Source organism: Chlorocebus sabaeus, chromosome 24 (assembly GCF_047675955.1).
Source record: "Chlorocebus sabaeus isolate Y175 chromosome 24, mChlSab1.0.hap1, whole genome shotgun sequence".
Classification (NCBI taxonomy): Eukaryota; Metazoa; Chordata; class Mammalia; order Primates; family Cercopithecidae; genus Chlorocebus; species Chlorocebus sabaeus.
Window position 1 is genome coordinate 70,481,690 of NC_132927.1, and position 17,597 is coordinate 70,499,286.

The following is a 17,597-nucleotide window of genomic DNA, read 5'->3' on the forward strand; positions in this document are numbered from 1 at the left end:
CGCAGGCGCCGTGGGGTGGGGCGCCCTTGGTTGGGGGCGGACGGGGGTTTAGGAGGACGGCGAGGAGCGGGCGCAGAGGGGTGGCGGGGCCGCCGCGTCGTTGCGCGGCAGTTGCGTCCGGCCTCGTGCGCGCGGCACCCGGGAGGGGGCGGGGCCGAGGCGGGCAAGGTGGCGGGCCACCGCCCCTGGCCCCGCCCCCACAGCACGCCCGCGCGCCTCGCCCCGCCCCCTCGCCGGGCCCTCCCAGTCCCCTCGCCGGGCCGTGCTCTTGCTCCCGCCGCCCGCCAGCCTCACGCTCGGCTCCGGCGGCCAAGAGCGGGAGAAAGTCCTGCTGGTGGGCGGCCGCGGGGCTGAGCGCGTCCGGCATCCCGGGGCCGCTCCGGCCCGGGCGGCGAGGGTGCCCGGCGGTCCATGCATCCGCCGCCGTCCGCCGCCGCGATGGATTTCAGTCAGAACAGCCTGTTCGGCTACATGGAGGACCTGCAGGAGCTCACCATCATCGAGAGGCCGGTCCGCCGGAGCCTCAAGGTGCGCCCCGGGGAGAGGACCTGCCCTCAGGGCGTCCGGCCGCCTGCCCCGCGCGGCCCCGCGCTGATCTCCGCCCCACCCCACCACCCTTCCCTCCTTCGGGCCGCCGGGACCCTCTCAGTCGGACCGGCCCCTCCGTCCTCCTCCAGCCCCTGTTGCCGTGCCGCCCTAAGCCAGCTCCTCCCGGTCCCTTCCTCAGCGCGGACCCAGTCCTCTCTAGTCTGGACCCCCATCCCCAAGGGACGGGTCCCTGCCCCAGCCCCGACCTGGCGCCAGCCCCGCGGCCCTTGCCGCTTCTGAGGCGTCCGAATCCCCCCGGCCCACCCCCAGGAACGGCCGAGCCCCAGCCCTCGGGGTAGCCCCAGCGTCCTCAGTCGCGGACCCCCTTCCTTCCGCCCCCCGCCCCACCCCGTGGGAGCTGCCCCTCGAGGCCGCAGCCCACCTCTCCCTGGTCCTCTCCTGGGCTCCCCAACCTCTGGTCCGCTGACGCCGCCCGGGTTCTGGCCCCAGGCCCACCCCTCGGTCCACACATTCCCGACTCCTCCCCCCACCTCTCCCCGAGACACCACCCAGCGTCCCGTCCGCTCACCCCCAGCCCACCAAGTCAGATCAAGCTCGGGTCCCTCTGACCTCGAGGCAGCCCGGCCTCCTCTCGCTTCCCAGCCAGCACCCTTTCTCAGTGTGGTCCTGGTCCCCTTCTACAAGCCCTCGCGACCCTTTGCCGCCCTCCTGAGTCACCGCGCATCCTTTCCTCCCAACCCCTCCAGGACTCTAGCTGGGACCCTGCTCCCCAATCCCTTGAGGGAGTCAACCTTCAGCTTGCTCCCCCCACCCCCACCGGCTCTCCCACCCCGCAGAGTCATCTTCCTCCCAGAGGCTCCAACCTTTAGCGCCAGCAAACCTAGTTTACGGACAGGACCCCTTTCCCCTGGCCATCGCTTAATTAGCTGCTTTAGCTCCTCGCACTCCCACCTGCCGCAATATCTCAAATCTCTGGTTTCTTCCAGCCCCAGAGTTGATTTCCTTCCCTCCCCCACTCCAGATCTTGTCCTTTTCATGCCTACTCGGCTGCAGTGTTCATCCATCCCCCTTTTAGCATTTCTTGGGGTGGAAAATGCTGGGGAAATAGCCGTGAGGTATTAGAGATAAAAGTGTGTGTATTTATTCGTTTTATAACATGCGTATGAAATGGATTTCAGCCAAGGTTCTGAAGCCACGATGCGATTTTCAAGCTGCAATCCAGAAGCTAGAAGGATAAAAACAGAAAAAAAAAACAGTCCCCTCCCCAAATTCGACCACCCAATTAGAGACCTCCGTGATTGATGTCGCCTAGTATCCTTAGCTCCTTGATTAGTTTTCATTGTTAATGCTTAATTGTGAAACTTTTTCATTCGTTTATCCTCATAGAGGGTCACTGGGAGGTTGGGAGGCAAGACTGACCCAATGTTTGTGGTGCATAAATGTGTATTGTACCCTTGACAGACACCAGAAGAAATAGAAAGATTGACAGTCGATGAAGACCTCAGTGATATTGAAAGGGCTGTTTATCTGCTCAGGTATTTCCTAGTCTTTCTGTGAAATTGCTCTTTTTTTCCCCCTGTGGCAGCAGAGATGAATGCTTTCTAAAATGTATGTTCCCGTTATGTTCAGATTTACTTAGCCACTTGAACAGAGTACTTTTGTGTGCATAGTACTTAACTATATTATAAATTAGATTTGGCTGTGGACTTATGAATTTGAGAATTTAAATAAAACACCTAATTTATAGAATGTTGCTTGGAGGAGGAAGAGCAGATGGTTTGAGTTGAACCTCATCCTTTTTTTCTTTTCTGGCTTTGGTTTTTCTCACTTAAGATTCAGTAAGTTTAGATGAGACTTGAGTATACAAGGATTAGTTTTAAGTTCATTGTAGAGTAGGCACATTATATGGGATCTACTATATGGAAAAAAAATCCACAAATATGGTAGTTCATTTTGCTGTTCAGGATATCCTGTTTGTAGTACTTTTGCTATGCAAGCTTTATGATTTTGTCTGAGGGGTTTTGGAAACTTAGTTGAGCCTACTGTCGTTTAAATTTCAAACCATTTCACAGGCTCTACAGAATTGCTTAAGGCAAATGGTTACTGCGAATATTTACAAGTTTTTTCTGAACTATTTAAAACATTGTCTTGTAGATTGAGCATCTTAAAAACTAATACAGTGAACATTAATGATGTTTTAATTAATTGATTAAAATCCTTTAGAAACAGAAATTTCCTACAGCATTTTGTGTATATTTAAAATTTTTCATTAGCTTACACAACATATTTTTCCGTTTTGGCAAATTAGTCACTCTTATTTTCCAGAATCAGATTTTGAAAACTGATGTAATTTACCTCCTAGGATATTTGTCATCCTTGTTTCCTTAGCTCAGTGCCAGTTCCAGGTACTGGCAAGTTTCTTGTTCTCCTTTCTTGTTTACAGATCATGTTTCCAGTCCCATGTTATTAATTGAACGATCCTGTAAAAACAAACAAACAAACACAAAAACTCCCTCTCCAGGTCTTCAATTTTCTTAATTACTTTTTTAGCCTACTAAAAGTGGCATCATGAGTTTCTGTTGTAACTTTAGTCAGAATATCAGCATATTTACCATGTAGACCATTCCCTCTGATAAATGTATCATTTAGAAATGTAACTGCATCTTAGACTTAATGTTGATGTTATTTTCCCCCTCTTTGTGATAGCTATGGTACATGCTCTCATCATTTCTACCTATTTACTTCAGAGAAAACTTCTGTTTATATATGAATTCAACAGTATGTGTTTTGGGTGTTTACTTAGAGAATAATCCAACTTTTAACCGATTTTCATATTTTATTGTGTTGTATTTGGAATACTTTATTCCTTAATAATTAACATGTTTATTATGGTGAACAATAGTTGTCAACATTTGCCTATTCCCACAGTTCTTTTACTCAAAGTAGGTAGAACATTGATGAAAGTGTGAATAAATGTGTTTAAATCTACAACAGTTAATGATTTGAAATAAACTCCTGTTTATTCCTACTGAATTTTCTTTAGTACAAACACTGGCTTAGAATTAGGAAATGGAGAGTCTTGCTCTATTTACTTGTGATAGAAGACACCGTATTCTAGATATCAGTGATAAGCCTTTTTTTTAAGGAAAGCTTATTTGTTTTCTATTTTGCTTTTACTGTTTGTTAGCAAACCAGGTTGTCTGAGTTGTCTTTATTTCTCAGACTCAACATAAGTTTCGCTCAGTTCTGGAATTTACAAAGCCCTTATAGAGACAGATGGCCCCTCTTATTCTTAGACAAGAGAATTTTAAAAGAGATTCAATATCTCTTAGTTTCTTGTGGCTCACCTACCTTGAAGGAGGTTTGCAAGGTGACTCAGAAGGGGAACACTGGTTTGGTTGTGTATGGGTTCTCCAGCTGAGTTCTTCTTTTGTATCCCTAACATCTTACCACCTCCTGGGGGAATGTGGGATTTCACCTTAGTCCAGCTTTGGGAGGGATGATGCCAAGAATGCCTGAAAGGGTCTTTCTTCCCTGGGATTCAGGGGAGGAGACAGGATTGTTTCATAGAGATGTTCCGAACTTTGCCTCGGTTTAGGCCTTCTCATCTTCTCTCATGTATTGAATCTGCTATTGTAAATGTAATTTATTCCTTTTTTTCATTTGTACTTTGCTGAGTCCTTTTTTCCCTCTGTCAGTGATTTTCAGGTTTATTTTTGAGCACTTTACCTTTTCCTCTGCATTGAATATTATATAAATGTATAATATGTAACATATATTTTTTCTCTTGGCTTTTATGTGTCAGGTTTGTTTCTTTAGTTCTTTTATTTTATATATTAAAACTATTTTGGAGTATTATGTTAAATTAGAATTCAAAGTCAGATATGTAAGCATCAGTAAGCAATGCTTTATATTAGTGGGGTTTCTGGTAGTACTTAGATTGAATCCAGTATCTGAAAAAAGCATTATATATCATATAGAGTACTGTCATCAATGAAAAACAAATTATACTGTTCATTAGCTTACCCTGAAATATGGCAAGTCATTTATTAATGACATTTTCACAATTAAGTTTAGAATATTACAGTCTTCAAAGATTTGACACAGATGAATTTGTGGTTTTGCACACATATGATGCTGCTATACCCATCTGTGGCATTTAGCACTGAAGCAAAACAACTTTCCTAATAGTCCCAGCTTGTGTCTTAGTCAAAATCATATCATATCTTTTTCCTGTTCTTTCTCTTCTTTGTGATTTTGCATATATTTTTGGAATGTACTTAAAACATGTGAATGATTTTGTTATGGAAGGATCCTAAGTATGTATACTGTGCTTTCATTAGGTAAATCTTTACTGTGTATTTCTGACTGCCTACCAGATGAAGTGTAGACCCTGAAGCCTGGCATTCAGAATACTCCATAGGTGACTCTATCTTAGCTGTGCAGTGTGGATGTCCCACCAGTCCCCCACTTTTAAAAATGGCTTTATTGAGATATAATTCATAGTCCCTGTAGTTCACTCATTTAAACTGAATAGTTAAGCAGGTTTTAGTATATTCACAGAATTGTGCAACCATCACCGCAATCAATTGTAGAACATTTTTGTCACCCGCAAAAGAAACTTTGTACTATTAGCAGTTACCCCTCAATACCAACCCTCTCAGCCTTTAGGAACCATTCTGCTTCCTGTATATATGGATTTGCCTATTCTGGACATTCCTAAACATGGGATCATACAGTATGTGGCCTTTTGTGACTGACTTCTTTCACTTAGCATAATGTTTTCAAGGTTCACACATGTTATAGCAGGTATTATTAGTAGTTTATTTCTTTTTGTTGCAGTGTAGTATTCTACTGTATAGATATAGCACTTTTGTTTAGCCATTCATCAGTTGATGGATATTGAGTTGTTTCCACTTAATTCTTCACTTTTTGATTCAGTCATGCTGGCCTTTTCACTGTTATTCAGTTTCATTGTGTTTATCCTTAACTTTTGCTTTTGCTCATCCTGGAGTACTCTTTCAATATATCCCTGTCTAACATATAGCATCTCTAGGATCCAGCTATAATCTTACATCTTTCATAAAGTCTTCCCTAACTGCTTAAACCACATGGATCCCAGGCTTCTTTGATCTCCCTTATCACTTAGTGGTGCTTTCTTCAATTGGCCATTAATCATTGATTTATATTCCTTAACCGTGTGTACATGTTTTCTTCAGTAGATAGTAAGGTCCTGGAGGACAAGCTTTTAGAGGACAAGGGCAAGCTTTCTTGTTGTTCTTTCTTGTTCTTTGCTGTGATATAAATATATACCTCTTAATGGAATAAAGAGTATTTAAGATGACCATACTGCAAGATGAATTAAGCAACTTCTGATATTTTTAATTTTAGGTATTATGGGTCATATCTTCTTCTATAACTTATTATCTATGTGACAGTGGTCAAGTTAGTTATGGTTTTCGAGCCCTGCTTTTCATTTGTAAAGCGGAAATAATAATTCCCTTTTCCCAGTGTGGTTAAAGCACCTGGCACATGATAGGCATCCCATTACTGTTAATTCCCTTCTGTCTCCTTTTCCCTTTCCCTACTTCCTTGCTACTTAGGTGCTCAAGTTACATTTGAAACTTTAAAAGAGGATAATGGTATTAATTTTGCCTTCCAATAATTTAATAAACAGGCAAAGTATACCAACTGAAGTTTGTGATAGATATCCATTAACTTCATTTGCTAATAGTATTTATCAGAAATTAGAATCTTCACAAATCATAATTAAGCATTTTTAACTGAGTAATAGTAAGATCAGCCTGTTGATTTATATTTTCTTAACAAATGACCCTAAGTAATATTTGCTGTTATGCATTAAATGTGTTGATTGGTTAATGTACTGAGCCTAGCTTTTATGTTGCTTACTTTTAAAGTCATTTGTGACTTTAAAAATATTTTCACTTTGTGCTGTGAGTTTTAAATCATTTTGCACTTTGCTTTCCCGGAACAGTCAGATAAAGAGCTTTGCTTTTTTTTTCTTTTTTCTTTTTTAAAGACAGGGTCTCACTCTGTTTCCCAGGCTGGAGTGCAGTGGCTGTTCACAGGCACAGTCATAGTGCTCTAACTCCTGGGCTAAAATGATCCTCCCACCTCAGCTTTCTGAATACCTGGGACTACAGAAGGCACATACCACCTCCACAGCCACTGCCCCCATCATAAAGTGCATCTTTAATTGGAACTTTTTTTAAAAAAACTTTCTCTTACTATTTTTTAAAGAGTAAGTGCTCCCCCTAGTGATATGAAGGAGTGAGATTTCTGCAGTCAAATCAGTGGAAATAAACAAGTGTTGTACCATGTGAGAACTCTGGCGTACTTCCTGGGTTCAAGACTAGGATAGGGTAGCAATGAGACAGTGAGGAAGAACTCCAGTGTTTAAAGCTTTGCTACCCACCTAGCTTTTAGTTGTTTTATCTTTTAAAATACCTATCTTATTTGCTATCCCACAGTGGAAAGTTGTGTGGAAAACTCCTTTGAATGCCCTCATTTTTAAGACCTGTGTCCCACATTTACTTTCATTATTGTCTTGATTTCTGTTTTTGATGCTTGCTGCCTTTCAGTATTGTTTGAGGCATGGTGTGTGTGTGTGTGTGTGTGTGAGAGAGAGAGAGAGGGAGGGAGAGAGAGATCACATTTGCGTTTGTGCGTGCGTGTGTGTATGTGTATATAGGTGGTCTTGAGTGACCAGTATTGCTTGCTTAGTTTTCTCTAGTGATACGCAGGAGAGGACTTTTGCATTCTTCACAATTAAGATAGATAGTTGGTTAGTTAATACAAACAATTGGCTAGAATCATAAAATCATAAATGATACATATTTTCAACAGTACATTTTAATGTAAGCTATAAGTATATTTTCATTTGCCAATCTTTTGATGTAGAGTCATGGTCTTTTCTTTGAGTATGGGTCTGCTGATTAAAGTTTGAAATTCTCCTTCTTTCATAAATCACCCCATAATGCATTTACAATATCAAGTTCAGTTTTCTTTATAGTTGAACAAGAATTCAAATTTCCTTATGAAGCAGTCTGAAAGCATGGTTCTAGGTTTTTATGATTTTCTACTTGTGTTTTAAAAGTTTTGTTCTTCCATACTTTAACAGCAATTTTGACAACTTATGTTTATTGAATTTAGTTTTTCTAAAACTTTTAACTTAATTTTTATAGAAACAAATATATTTATACATATATTTAGGTAATATTTAATTAAATTATGTAATTATGTAATTGCAACAGCAAGTGAAATTTGAGATAAACTAGTTTGGGAACATACTTAGCTGACTCTTAATTACAACTCAACTAGTGAGAGTGGAATTCTGTGGGCTTTCCAGAGAGTAGTCTATTAGCGACGAGCTTTCAGCTTGCAGTTGCAAGAGAGTAGAGAGAGTATTGCTTAATCAGGTCTTTTAACATCTTGCCACATCTCAAACACCTTTGTTTGAGAGAGATACATACCATCTCCTTTCCAAGTGTGCTCTGTGATGATCTTGCTTCATTCTTGATATTCCTCTCCTGTCTCTCTGTTGAATTCGTTCCCATGGTCTGGTTTGTTCTTCATTTGCCTTTATACATTAAAAAAAGTAATGAATTTGGAATATCAGTTAAAGAAGTACTTTTATAAGCTTATATTTTATTTTTTAACACGAACTTTGAATATATGCAGAAATGTGCACAGATCGTAACACAGCTTGTTGATTTTTCACAAGTGAACACACCCATGTACCCAGTATCCAGATTAAAGCATAGAACATTATCATGTTAGCTTAGTAGCTTCCTTTGTATTCCTGTCCCAGTGCCCCGTACTTCCTGCAAAGGGTAGCTGCTCTCCTGACTTCTAACACTATACATTGATTTACTTGATTTTGAACTTTATATAGTAGGAAGCACTCTATGTACCTTTTGTGTATAGCTTCTTTTGCTCAACATTTTAAAAAAGAGATTTATCCATATTGTTGCATGGAGCAACAGATTGTTCATTCTCATTGCTGTATACTATTCCATTATGTGAATATATCACAATTTATTCATTCGACTGCTGATGGACATTTGGCTTAGTTTTCAGTTTGGGGCTTTTATGAATAATGCTGTTATAATCATTCATGTACAAGTCTCTTGGTGAATATATGTGTGCATTTCTTTTAGGTATCATTATAGAAGTAGAATTGTTGGTCATAGCATATGCCTATGTCCAGCTTAAAAGATATTGCTAAACAGTTTTCCAGTGTGCTTTGACTAGTTTATACTTCTGCCAGCACTGTTTGAGTGGTCCCAGCCTATATTTTTTTTTAGGAAACAAAAGTGACAAACTTCTTAGTACATAATTTCTAGCATATCAATAATGAGCTTCCTAGTTAATAGCCTTTAGATGTTTCATTTCTCTGTGCATGACTTACACCATCTAACTTTTTTTCTTTCCCTACAAGAAGGGAGTTTTATAAGGTCTTACTTGGCTAGACTGTTGGTTAGAAGACTCTCAGTTATTGGATTGTCTCTTAGGGGATGAGGCATGTTGTGTGATTAGTTTTTCTTAGAAAAAGAGAAACAAAGTGGATATTGGAGTCTCCCTGTTCCTGGGAGTGCTATTCTCAGTCCCTGTGCTTTTAATGATTCTAAGAGGTCCTCATTAAAAAAAAATTGCCCACGTTGTCATCTTCTGTGAAGATGATGTACAAATGACTTGCCTTTCTACATGGAAATTGCAGGCATCTTCATTTGTATTTTTTAGGACAGAGGGATCACTGTTTAATATATTAAGAGCAGTATATAATGGATTCCAGCTGTATACCTTCCATTATTGCTAAGGTCAAATTACTGAAGTCTTTGGCAAACCTTGAATTCCCTGTTTTGGAAAAGTACTAGGTCTCTGAATATGAAGGGTTTAGAGATTGTTTCCCATCTCTGTTTCCTTTTCTTTTGTTATGAGGACAACCATGGGAGGCATCTGTGTCTTTTTTCCTACTTACCGAAGATTCAGAAAGGTTTCTCTGTGACATCTGTAGAAAGCAGAATGCTCTCATGGGATCTGTAGGAAAAGCTTAAAAATAAAAAGTGAAATATTTTCATCAATGTAAAAGTGACCCATATAATGTCATTGAAAAGACCTCTGAAAGCATAACAACATAATGTGATGTGAGAGAATTGAGCAAAGTTTTCATCTTGTAAGCATAGTGTTTTATTTAAAAATGCCTATAAATTCTGTAATATAAAATAATTTCATAATATAGAATAATAAAATATGTTAAAATTAGTCTATAAAATAAATATAAGATAATATATAAAGCAATATAAAATAAATGAGTATATATATTTGAATAAAGAATGTGTTAAGTTATGTAACTACAATGTAATCATATTATAACATATGTATATTGTAAATGTATATGCACGCATGTGTATGTGTTTATTTTCATGAGCAATTAACTCATCCCAATGCTTCCTCTTGGGAAGTAGCTAAGTGAGACACAGGGACACAGGAAAGTTGAGTTCTATCATAAATTATAACTAATTAGTTCCCAGTAAAAAGTGGGAGTTGTATTGCTTGGTTCCCAGTCTTGTAATGTTGAATTGTGCAGTAGTTTCTTAGTATTGACATTAAGAATGAAAGGGTTCACCATACCAAGTGGTAAAATTCATAGCTTTCTTTTTTTTTTTTTTGAGACAGGGTCTTGCTGTGTCACCCAGGCTGGAGTGCAGTGGTACAATCATAGCTCACAATAACCTTGAACTTCTGGGCTCAAGTGTTCCTCCTGCCTCAGCCTCCTGAGTAGCTGAGGCTACAGGCATTAGCCACCATGCCTAGCTAACTAAATTTTTTTTGTAGAGATGGGGTTCTTGCTGTATTGCCCAGTCTTGTCTCGAACTCCTGGCCTTAAGTGATTCACCTACCTCAGTCCCCAGGGTGCTGGGATTATGGGTATGAGTCACCAGGCCTGTCTTCCTTCTTAAAATTAAGATTACATGAAGGGAATTAAAGCATTGAATAAGGTCCAATGATCTTTTAAATCTGTACATCTTTCAGTTTGATATTTTGGGTATTATAGTGTCTTTCATTGACTGTGTTGGCTATCAAATGTGGAAAGCATAGAGAAAGTGTTTAGGCTTAGTTCTTCATAAGCCAAAAGCCACTTTGGCTTATCCTTAGATGATACGGGTATAATACTGGTATATGGTAATCATGTTAGTAATAATTGCAAAATTGATTATACCCTTAGAATGTAATTTTCCCTCCAATCAGAGATGTTAATAATGGAAAAGATTGTAATGCAACTAATAGTTGCTTTACAGTAAATCTTATGAATTTAGGTTAAAACATATCTGAGTACTTATGTGTTAGGCATCTCCTGGGGAATGAAGGTCATTATACTGGCAGATACTTGTATTCAAGGAGATAGTTTAAGGAAGCAAATGTGTTTTTCTTAAATTTCAGTAGAATAGAGGTTATCCTCAATTAACAAGTACTGGGAGTCAGTATGTTATACTGGAAATAGTTTAAGGCAGACCCAGATTTATTCTTGGAGGCCGAGGCTTGCTCATTTACTTACTGAGAGACCTTGGGTAAGTTGCTTATCTTCTGTGAGCCCAAGTCTCCTAATCTAAAATGGGAATAAATAGGCTGGGCACAGTGGCTCTCACACCTGTAATCCCAGCAATTTGAGAGGTCAAGGCAGGAGGATCAGTTGAACCCAGGAATTCGAGACTAGCCTGGGCAATATAGCGAGACCTTGTCTCTACAAAAAAATTTTAAAAAGTATGCGGGAATGGTGGCTTGTGCCTGTTTTTTTTTTTTTTTTTTTTTTTTTTTTTTTTTTTTTTTTTGCACTCAGGAGTTTGAGGCTGCAGTAAGCTACGAGTGTGCCACTGACCTCCAGCCTGGGCAACAATGTGAGACCCTGTCTCAAAACAAACAAACAAACAAAAAATAAAATGAGAATAATAATACCTTCATTGCAGGATTATTGAGAAGATTAGAGGAAATGTATGTATAGGGCACAGTGCTTGGTACAGAGTACTGTTCAGTAAAGGATAGTTGTTGCTGCCCTTTTAAATCATCTGTTTGGGATTGGGAACATATTTTACTTTGGATATACAGGAAACATACCATTTAGAAACTTCTTGTGTTACAAAGTTTCCTCTCTAGATTAGTTTTCTAGATGGGGCACCAAATTCCCCCACCTCCATTTTTGGAAAATACCTTTATTGAAGTATAATTTAAATAAACTAAGTTTGTAGTTTGATGGGTTTTGACAAATGGGTACACCTGTATAACTAGCACAAAATATAGAACATATTCATCACCCCCACAAAAGCCACTGGTATGTCTTTGCGGTTAACTCCACACCCTAACCCTAAGCAACCATTAATCTGCTTTTGTCACTGTGGAATAATTTTGCCGGTTGTGGAATCTAGACATAGTTTTTTTAATATCTCTTGGATAAATGCCTAAGAATGTTTGTTGGGTCATATGCTGATTATATATTTTTTCATTTTTTGAAGCTTTTTGAGGTATAATTCACATCTAATAAATCACACATATTTAAACTGTATAATTTAACGAACTTTGACATATGTATACATAATTCAGATATTGAACATATCCATCACTCCCAAAAGCTACTTGTGTCCTTAGATTATCTCTCTCTCCCTCCCGTGAGCCCCTTCCATTCCAGGCAACCACTGATCTGCTTTCCATTACTATAAATTAGTTTCCAATTTCTAGAATTTTATAGAAATGGATCATACAGTCTACTCTTTTGCCTGACTTCTTTCAATCTAATTACTTTGTAGTTCATCCTTGATGTTGCTTATATTGTTAGTTTACTGCTTTTTATTATTGATAGTGATTCCATTTAATGGGTATAACACATCTTGTTTATCCATTCATCAGTTGATGGACATTTGGGTAATTTTCAGTTTTGGGCTTTTACAAACTTAGTGACTATACACATTCATGTATAAATCTTCATGTAGACATGTGCTTTCTTTCCTCTCTGGTAAACATCGAATTGTAGGACCATATAGTAAATGTATGTTTATACCTTTAAGAAACTGCTAAATTGTTTCTAAGGTGATGGTACCATTTTATATTTCCACCAGCAGTATATGAGCGTTGGAGTTGCTCCTTATACTTGATAACACTTGATATGATCAGTCTTTTTAATTTTAAGTCATTCTAGTGGTATGTAGTAGTATTTCATTGTGTTTATAATTTGTTCTATTGATTACAGAGAGAGAGAATTGAAGTCTCCAACTGTAATTTCAGGTTTGTCTATTCCTCCTTTCAAATATATAATTTTTTACTAGTAGTTTATGTATTTTGAAACTGTGGTGAAATGCACATAAAATTAGGATTATTATGTTTTCTTGAATTGACCCCTTTATCATTAAGTAATGTTTATTCTTTGAAATATACTTTGTTAGGCTGGGCACAGTGGCTCACACCTGTAATCCCAGCACTTTGGGAGGCCAAGGCGGGTGGATTACAAGGCAAGAGTTTGAGACCAGCCTGGCCAAAATGGTGAAACCCTGTTTCTACTAAAAATACAAAAATTGGCCAGGCGCGGTGGCTCACGCCTGTAATCCCAGCACTTTGGGAGGCTGAGGCCAGGGGATCATGAGGTCGGGAGATCAAGACCATCTTGGCTAACACGGTGAAACCCCATCTCTACTAAAAATACAAAAAAAAAAACCTAGCTGGGTGTGATGGCAGACGCCTGTAGTCCCAGCTACTCGGGAGGCTGAGGCAGGAGAATGGCGTGAGCCCGGGAGGCCGAGGTTGCAGTGAGCCGAGATTGCGCCACTGCATTCCAGCCTGGGCGACAGAGCAAGACTCTGTCTCGGAAAAAAAAGAAAAAAAAAAAAAAAAGGGAATATACGTTGTTTTGTAATCTACTTTATCTAATATTCACATATTCATTCCAACCTTCTTTTGGTTAGTGTTTAAAAAGTATATCTTTTTCTGTCCTTTTAATTAATTTTTTATATTTCAGAATAATTTTAAATTTTCACAAACATTGCAGTTAGTTTAGAAAGTTCCTATATACCTTCCACCAGTGTCCCCTAATGCTAACATGTTATTAATACATAATCATGGTACATCTTTCAAACATTCAGAAATTAACATTGATACATCACTCTAAACTAAACCTCAGACTTTATTTGGATTTCACTAGTTTTTTCACTTTTTTTTTTTTTTTTCTGTTTCACGATCAACTCCAGGAAACCGCATTGTATTTATGTCTCCTTAGTCTTCTCTTGGCTGTGACACTTTCTTAACTTTTTCTTATTTTTCATGATCTTGATAGTTTTGAAGAGTGCTGGTCAGGTATTTCATAGACTCTCCGTCAAGTTGGATTTGTGTGATGTTATTTCTCATAATTAGATTGGGGTTATGTGCTTTTAGGAAGAGTACCACAGTGGCAAAATGCTTTTCTTATCTTATCATATCAGGGGGTTCATGCTGTCACCATGGATTTATCCTCAGTTATGTTAATTTAGGCCATTCACTTAAGGAAATACCTGCCAGGTTTTTCCACTGTGGGAGTGGCGAGAGATAAGTTCCAGCCTTTCGTCATCTTAGGGAGAAAGCATTCTGTCTCTTACCATTAAGTATAATGTGGTTGCACTTTTTAAATAGATAACCATTAGGTTAAGTTTCCTGTATTCCTAATTTGCTAAGTTTTACCATGAATGGGTATTGAATCTTGTAGAATGTTTTTTTCTGTATCTATTGATATGGTATATGGCTTTTCTTATTTTGTCTTTTAATACAGTGAAGTATATTGATTAATTTTTGAATGATGCACCAATCTCTCATTCTTGGAATAAATCCTACTTGTTCATTACGTATTAGTCTTTTTATATGTTTCTGGACTCTTTGCTAATATTTTGTGGAGGATTTTGTCATTTATGTTAATAAGAGGATTAATCATCAGTTTTCTTATAATGTCTTATTTTGATTATATTTTATGAAGATGACCCTACAATCAAAATGCCTATTATTCTGTTACACTGCTTAGTTTCTTCATTATTACTACATAAATAGCATGTGGACCTAGTCTTTGGACAACATATTGAAATCTTGACAGGGATATATATATCTTGCCTAAAATATATATATGTGTGTATACACGCACACACAGAGAAACATTTGTATCGCGATATAGTACCTACATTATTTGCTGTTGAATTACATTTGTTGTAATTAATAATTATATTTCCTTAGACAATTGTGTAGTTGAAATTTGCTAAGAGAGTAGATCTTAAGTATTCTCATCACAAAAAGTCATTATGTGAGGTGATGGACATATTGATTAGCTTTACTGTAGTAATCATTTTATAATGTATACGTATGGTGAGATATAATAATCACTTTGTAGCCTGTGAATACATAGATTATTTTTTCTCAATTTACAATTAAAAAGGGTTAAAAAATCGCATCACATCGTATATCTTGAATATGCAGCATTTTTGTCAGTTATGCCTCAATAAAACTGAAAAAAATTATTTTAGAATAACTAGAGGACTGATAATTTGTATATTGTTGAATGATAAGAATATCTAAAACAGTTACCATAAGAGAAATCAGGGAGAAAATTGACTTTGTTTTTTTCTCTTAGAGAAGAAAATATACATATGTAAAATTTATTTAAATGAATAGTTATTTAGGAACCCATGAGAGAGATTGTAGGATCAATAGTTTTTAAAAATCAGCTCTTGCTTTGTGGAGATGACATTTTGGCCCTGATAGTAACTAGCTAGTTGACCTAAGTTCCATAATCTCTGTAGATGTTGGTTTCTTCTTTGTCACAATGTGAAGAAGATGTGTTATATTTCCAAGACCCCCTTTTAGTTTGAACATTTCATTTTATTCTATCTGATCCTGTCTTTATTATTAGATAAAAGAAATAATTATTTCACGTAGCTTTTACAGATTGATTTTGGATTGACTGATGAGTTTTTAAATATTATAATTGATGTGTTTGTATTACATTTCTTCTGATTCAGTGCCCCACTTACAGTGATAATCAGTCAAATGAACAGACAGGAGCCACTGTGTATTATTTGGGACTCTCTTTCTGGGTCATATTATTAATTCTGGATTTCAGTCATCATTTCCATGGCATGATTTCCAAATGTGTGACTGTAGCCTTGGCCTTTCCTTCTCAATTTTGGATCATTTCTGTTTACTGGGCACCCCCACCAGGGTGTCTCCACCAGAATGTCTTGCTGGCTTTTCAAACTCAACGTGCTCGAAACTGCATTCGTCACTTCTTACCTGAATATGCCTCCTCTTGTTATTGAAGCCTGACCATCTTTCGGTATCATACTGGAGGGAAACCTGGGAGTAATTTTATACTCTTTCTTTTTCTGTCAGTACTCTTGACAGTCTTCGTTGTCTGACACATTCTGTGCTAGGCATAAAGCATTATTAGATTGTGTTGGAGAATCCAGAACCAGTGCCCGGCACCCAGCAGTTCCTGAATGATTGAACATGTCACTTCACCTGTTTAGGTTAGGTAATTGGGTCTCTTCTCCTTCAATACTTATTTGTCACCCCTTCTTCCTGTAGGTGCCAGGGACTTGGCCTGCTTTTATCTTTTTTTTTTTTTTTTTTTGAGATAGGGTCTTACTGTATTGCACAGGCTGGTCTTAAACTCCTGACCTCAAGCAATCCTCCTGCCTTAGCCTCTCTAGTAGCTGGGATTACAGGAACGTGCCACCACACCTGGTTTGTTTGTTTGTTTATTTATTTATTTTTAATAGCTGTCGGTTACTATTCTGAGTTTGTCTTACTGGCTGGGTTGGCAGTATGTTATCTTAGCTAGCCCTTTTCCCCTGCTATGTCCTAACATATCTATATATTTTTAAAAAGTATTTTAGGCTGGGCATGGTGGCTCACGCCTGTAATCCCAGCACTCTGGGAGGCTCAGGTGGGCGGATCACTGGGGTCAGGAATTCGAGACCAGCCTGGCCAATATGGTGAAACCCTGTCTTTACTAAAAAATTAGCCAGGTGTGGTGGCATGTGCCTGTAGCCCCAGCTACTTAGGAGGCTGAGGCAGGAGAATTGCTTGAACCCGGGAGGCAGAGGTTGCAGTGAGCCGAGATTGCGCCTTTGCACTTAAGCCTGGGCGATACAGGGAGACTGTCTCAAAAAATAAAAATAAAAATAAAAGTATTTTAAAGGAATTTTTACTGCTATTTGTTAATGAGGAAATAGAAAGGCTGGTTAAAAAAGTTAACAGGAGGGAGCTTACAATGTTCCCAGAACTCTTCCAAGTTTATATAGTTATTCCTGAACTAACGTTTTGCATACCTTTCAATATTCCTGCTATAGCTCATATATTTAGGACAGACTTTGGTAATATTCCCTTTTACTCTATATGAAATACTGTAGAGCTGCGATTTCCAACTTTTTTTTTTTTTTTTTACTATGACCTTATCATGTAAGGAATACATTTTAAATTGTGACCCCACATATACACACGTTTGTGTGCATGTGTATTAATATATAGAACTGAAACTAAAATTTAACAGCAATTATTCTTCTATATATCATACAGTAAAACATATCAAAGTTAATATCAAATATAATGTTGTTTATATTGCACTATAATATGGAAAAAATCCAAGATAAACAATACAAAAAACCGACAATTTATTGATGCCACAGGCTTACTTGCACCTTAGTAAGTTCTTTTCAATCCAGAACAATTGGGAGTCATATACATCTTATTACACTGTTGTGAAATGTGCTGTGGGGTGTGAGGAGAAAGGAAAGGTTGAAATAATTCTGAACTGTATCCTTAGGAATCAGAGGGCTGTTTGTACCCTTGTTGGTATAAAGAGGGAGGGGAAAATAAGCTCATTTGTGTTTTACAGGCAAATTTTGGGCCTTTATTTATTTTTCTTTTATTTTTAGTTGACATGTAATAATAGTATATATTTATGGGATGCAGAGCGTATTTCAATACATGTATGCAGTGTGTAATGATCAAATCAGAGTAGTTAG

The 17,597-nt window shown here is 38.4% G+C and overlaps 1 protein-coding gene across 9 annotated transcripts in view; it reads left to right on the plus strand.

The window, feature by feature from the left end:
• Positions 1-248: 248 nt before the first annotated feature.
• PPP4R4 (protein phosphatase 4 regulatory subunit 4) overlaps positions 249-17,597 on the plus strand; it is a 105,887-nt gene continuing 88,538 nt past the window's right edge. For 8 of the 9 annotated variants that reach the window (XM_037984438.2, XM_007987687.3, XM_007987691.3 and 5 more), the window contains exons 1-2: positions 249-528; positions 2,011-2,084. Coding sequence is in view for 7 of the 9 variants with exons in the window: in XM_007987687.3 (XP_007985878.2) it covers positions 412-528; positions 2,011-2,084 (191 nt within the window). In the remaining 2 variants the exon portion in view is untranslated. The remainder of the gene's footprint in view (positions 529-2,010; positions 2,085-17,597) is intronic. The other variant, XM_007987689.3, reaches the window with a different exon arrangement.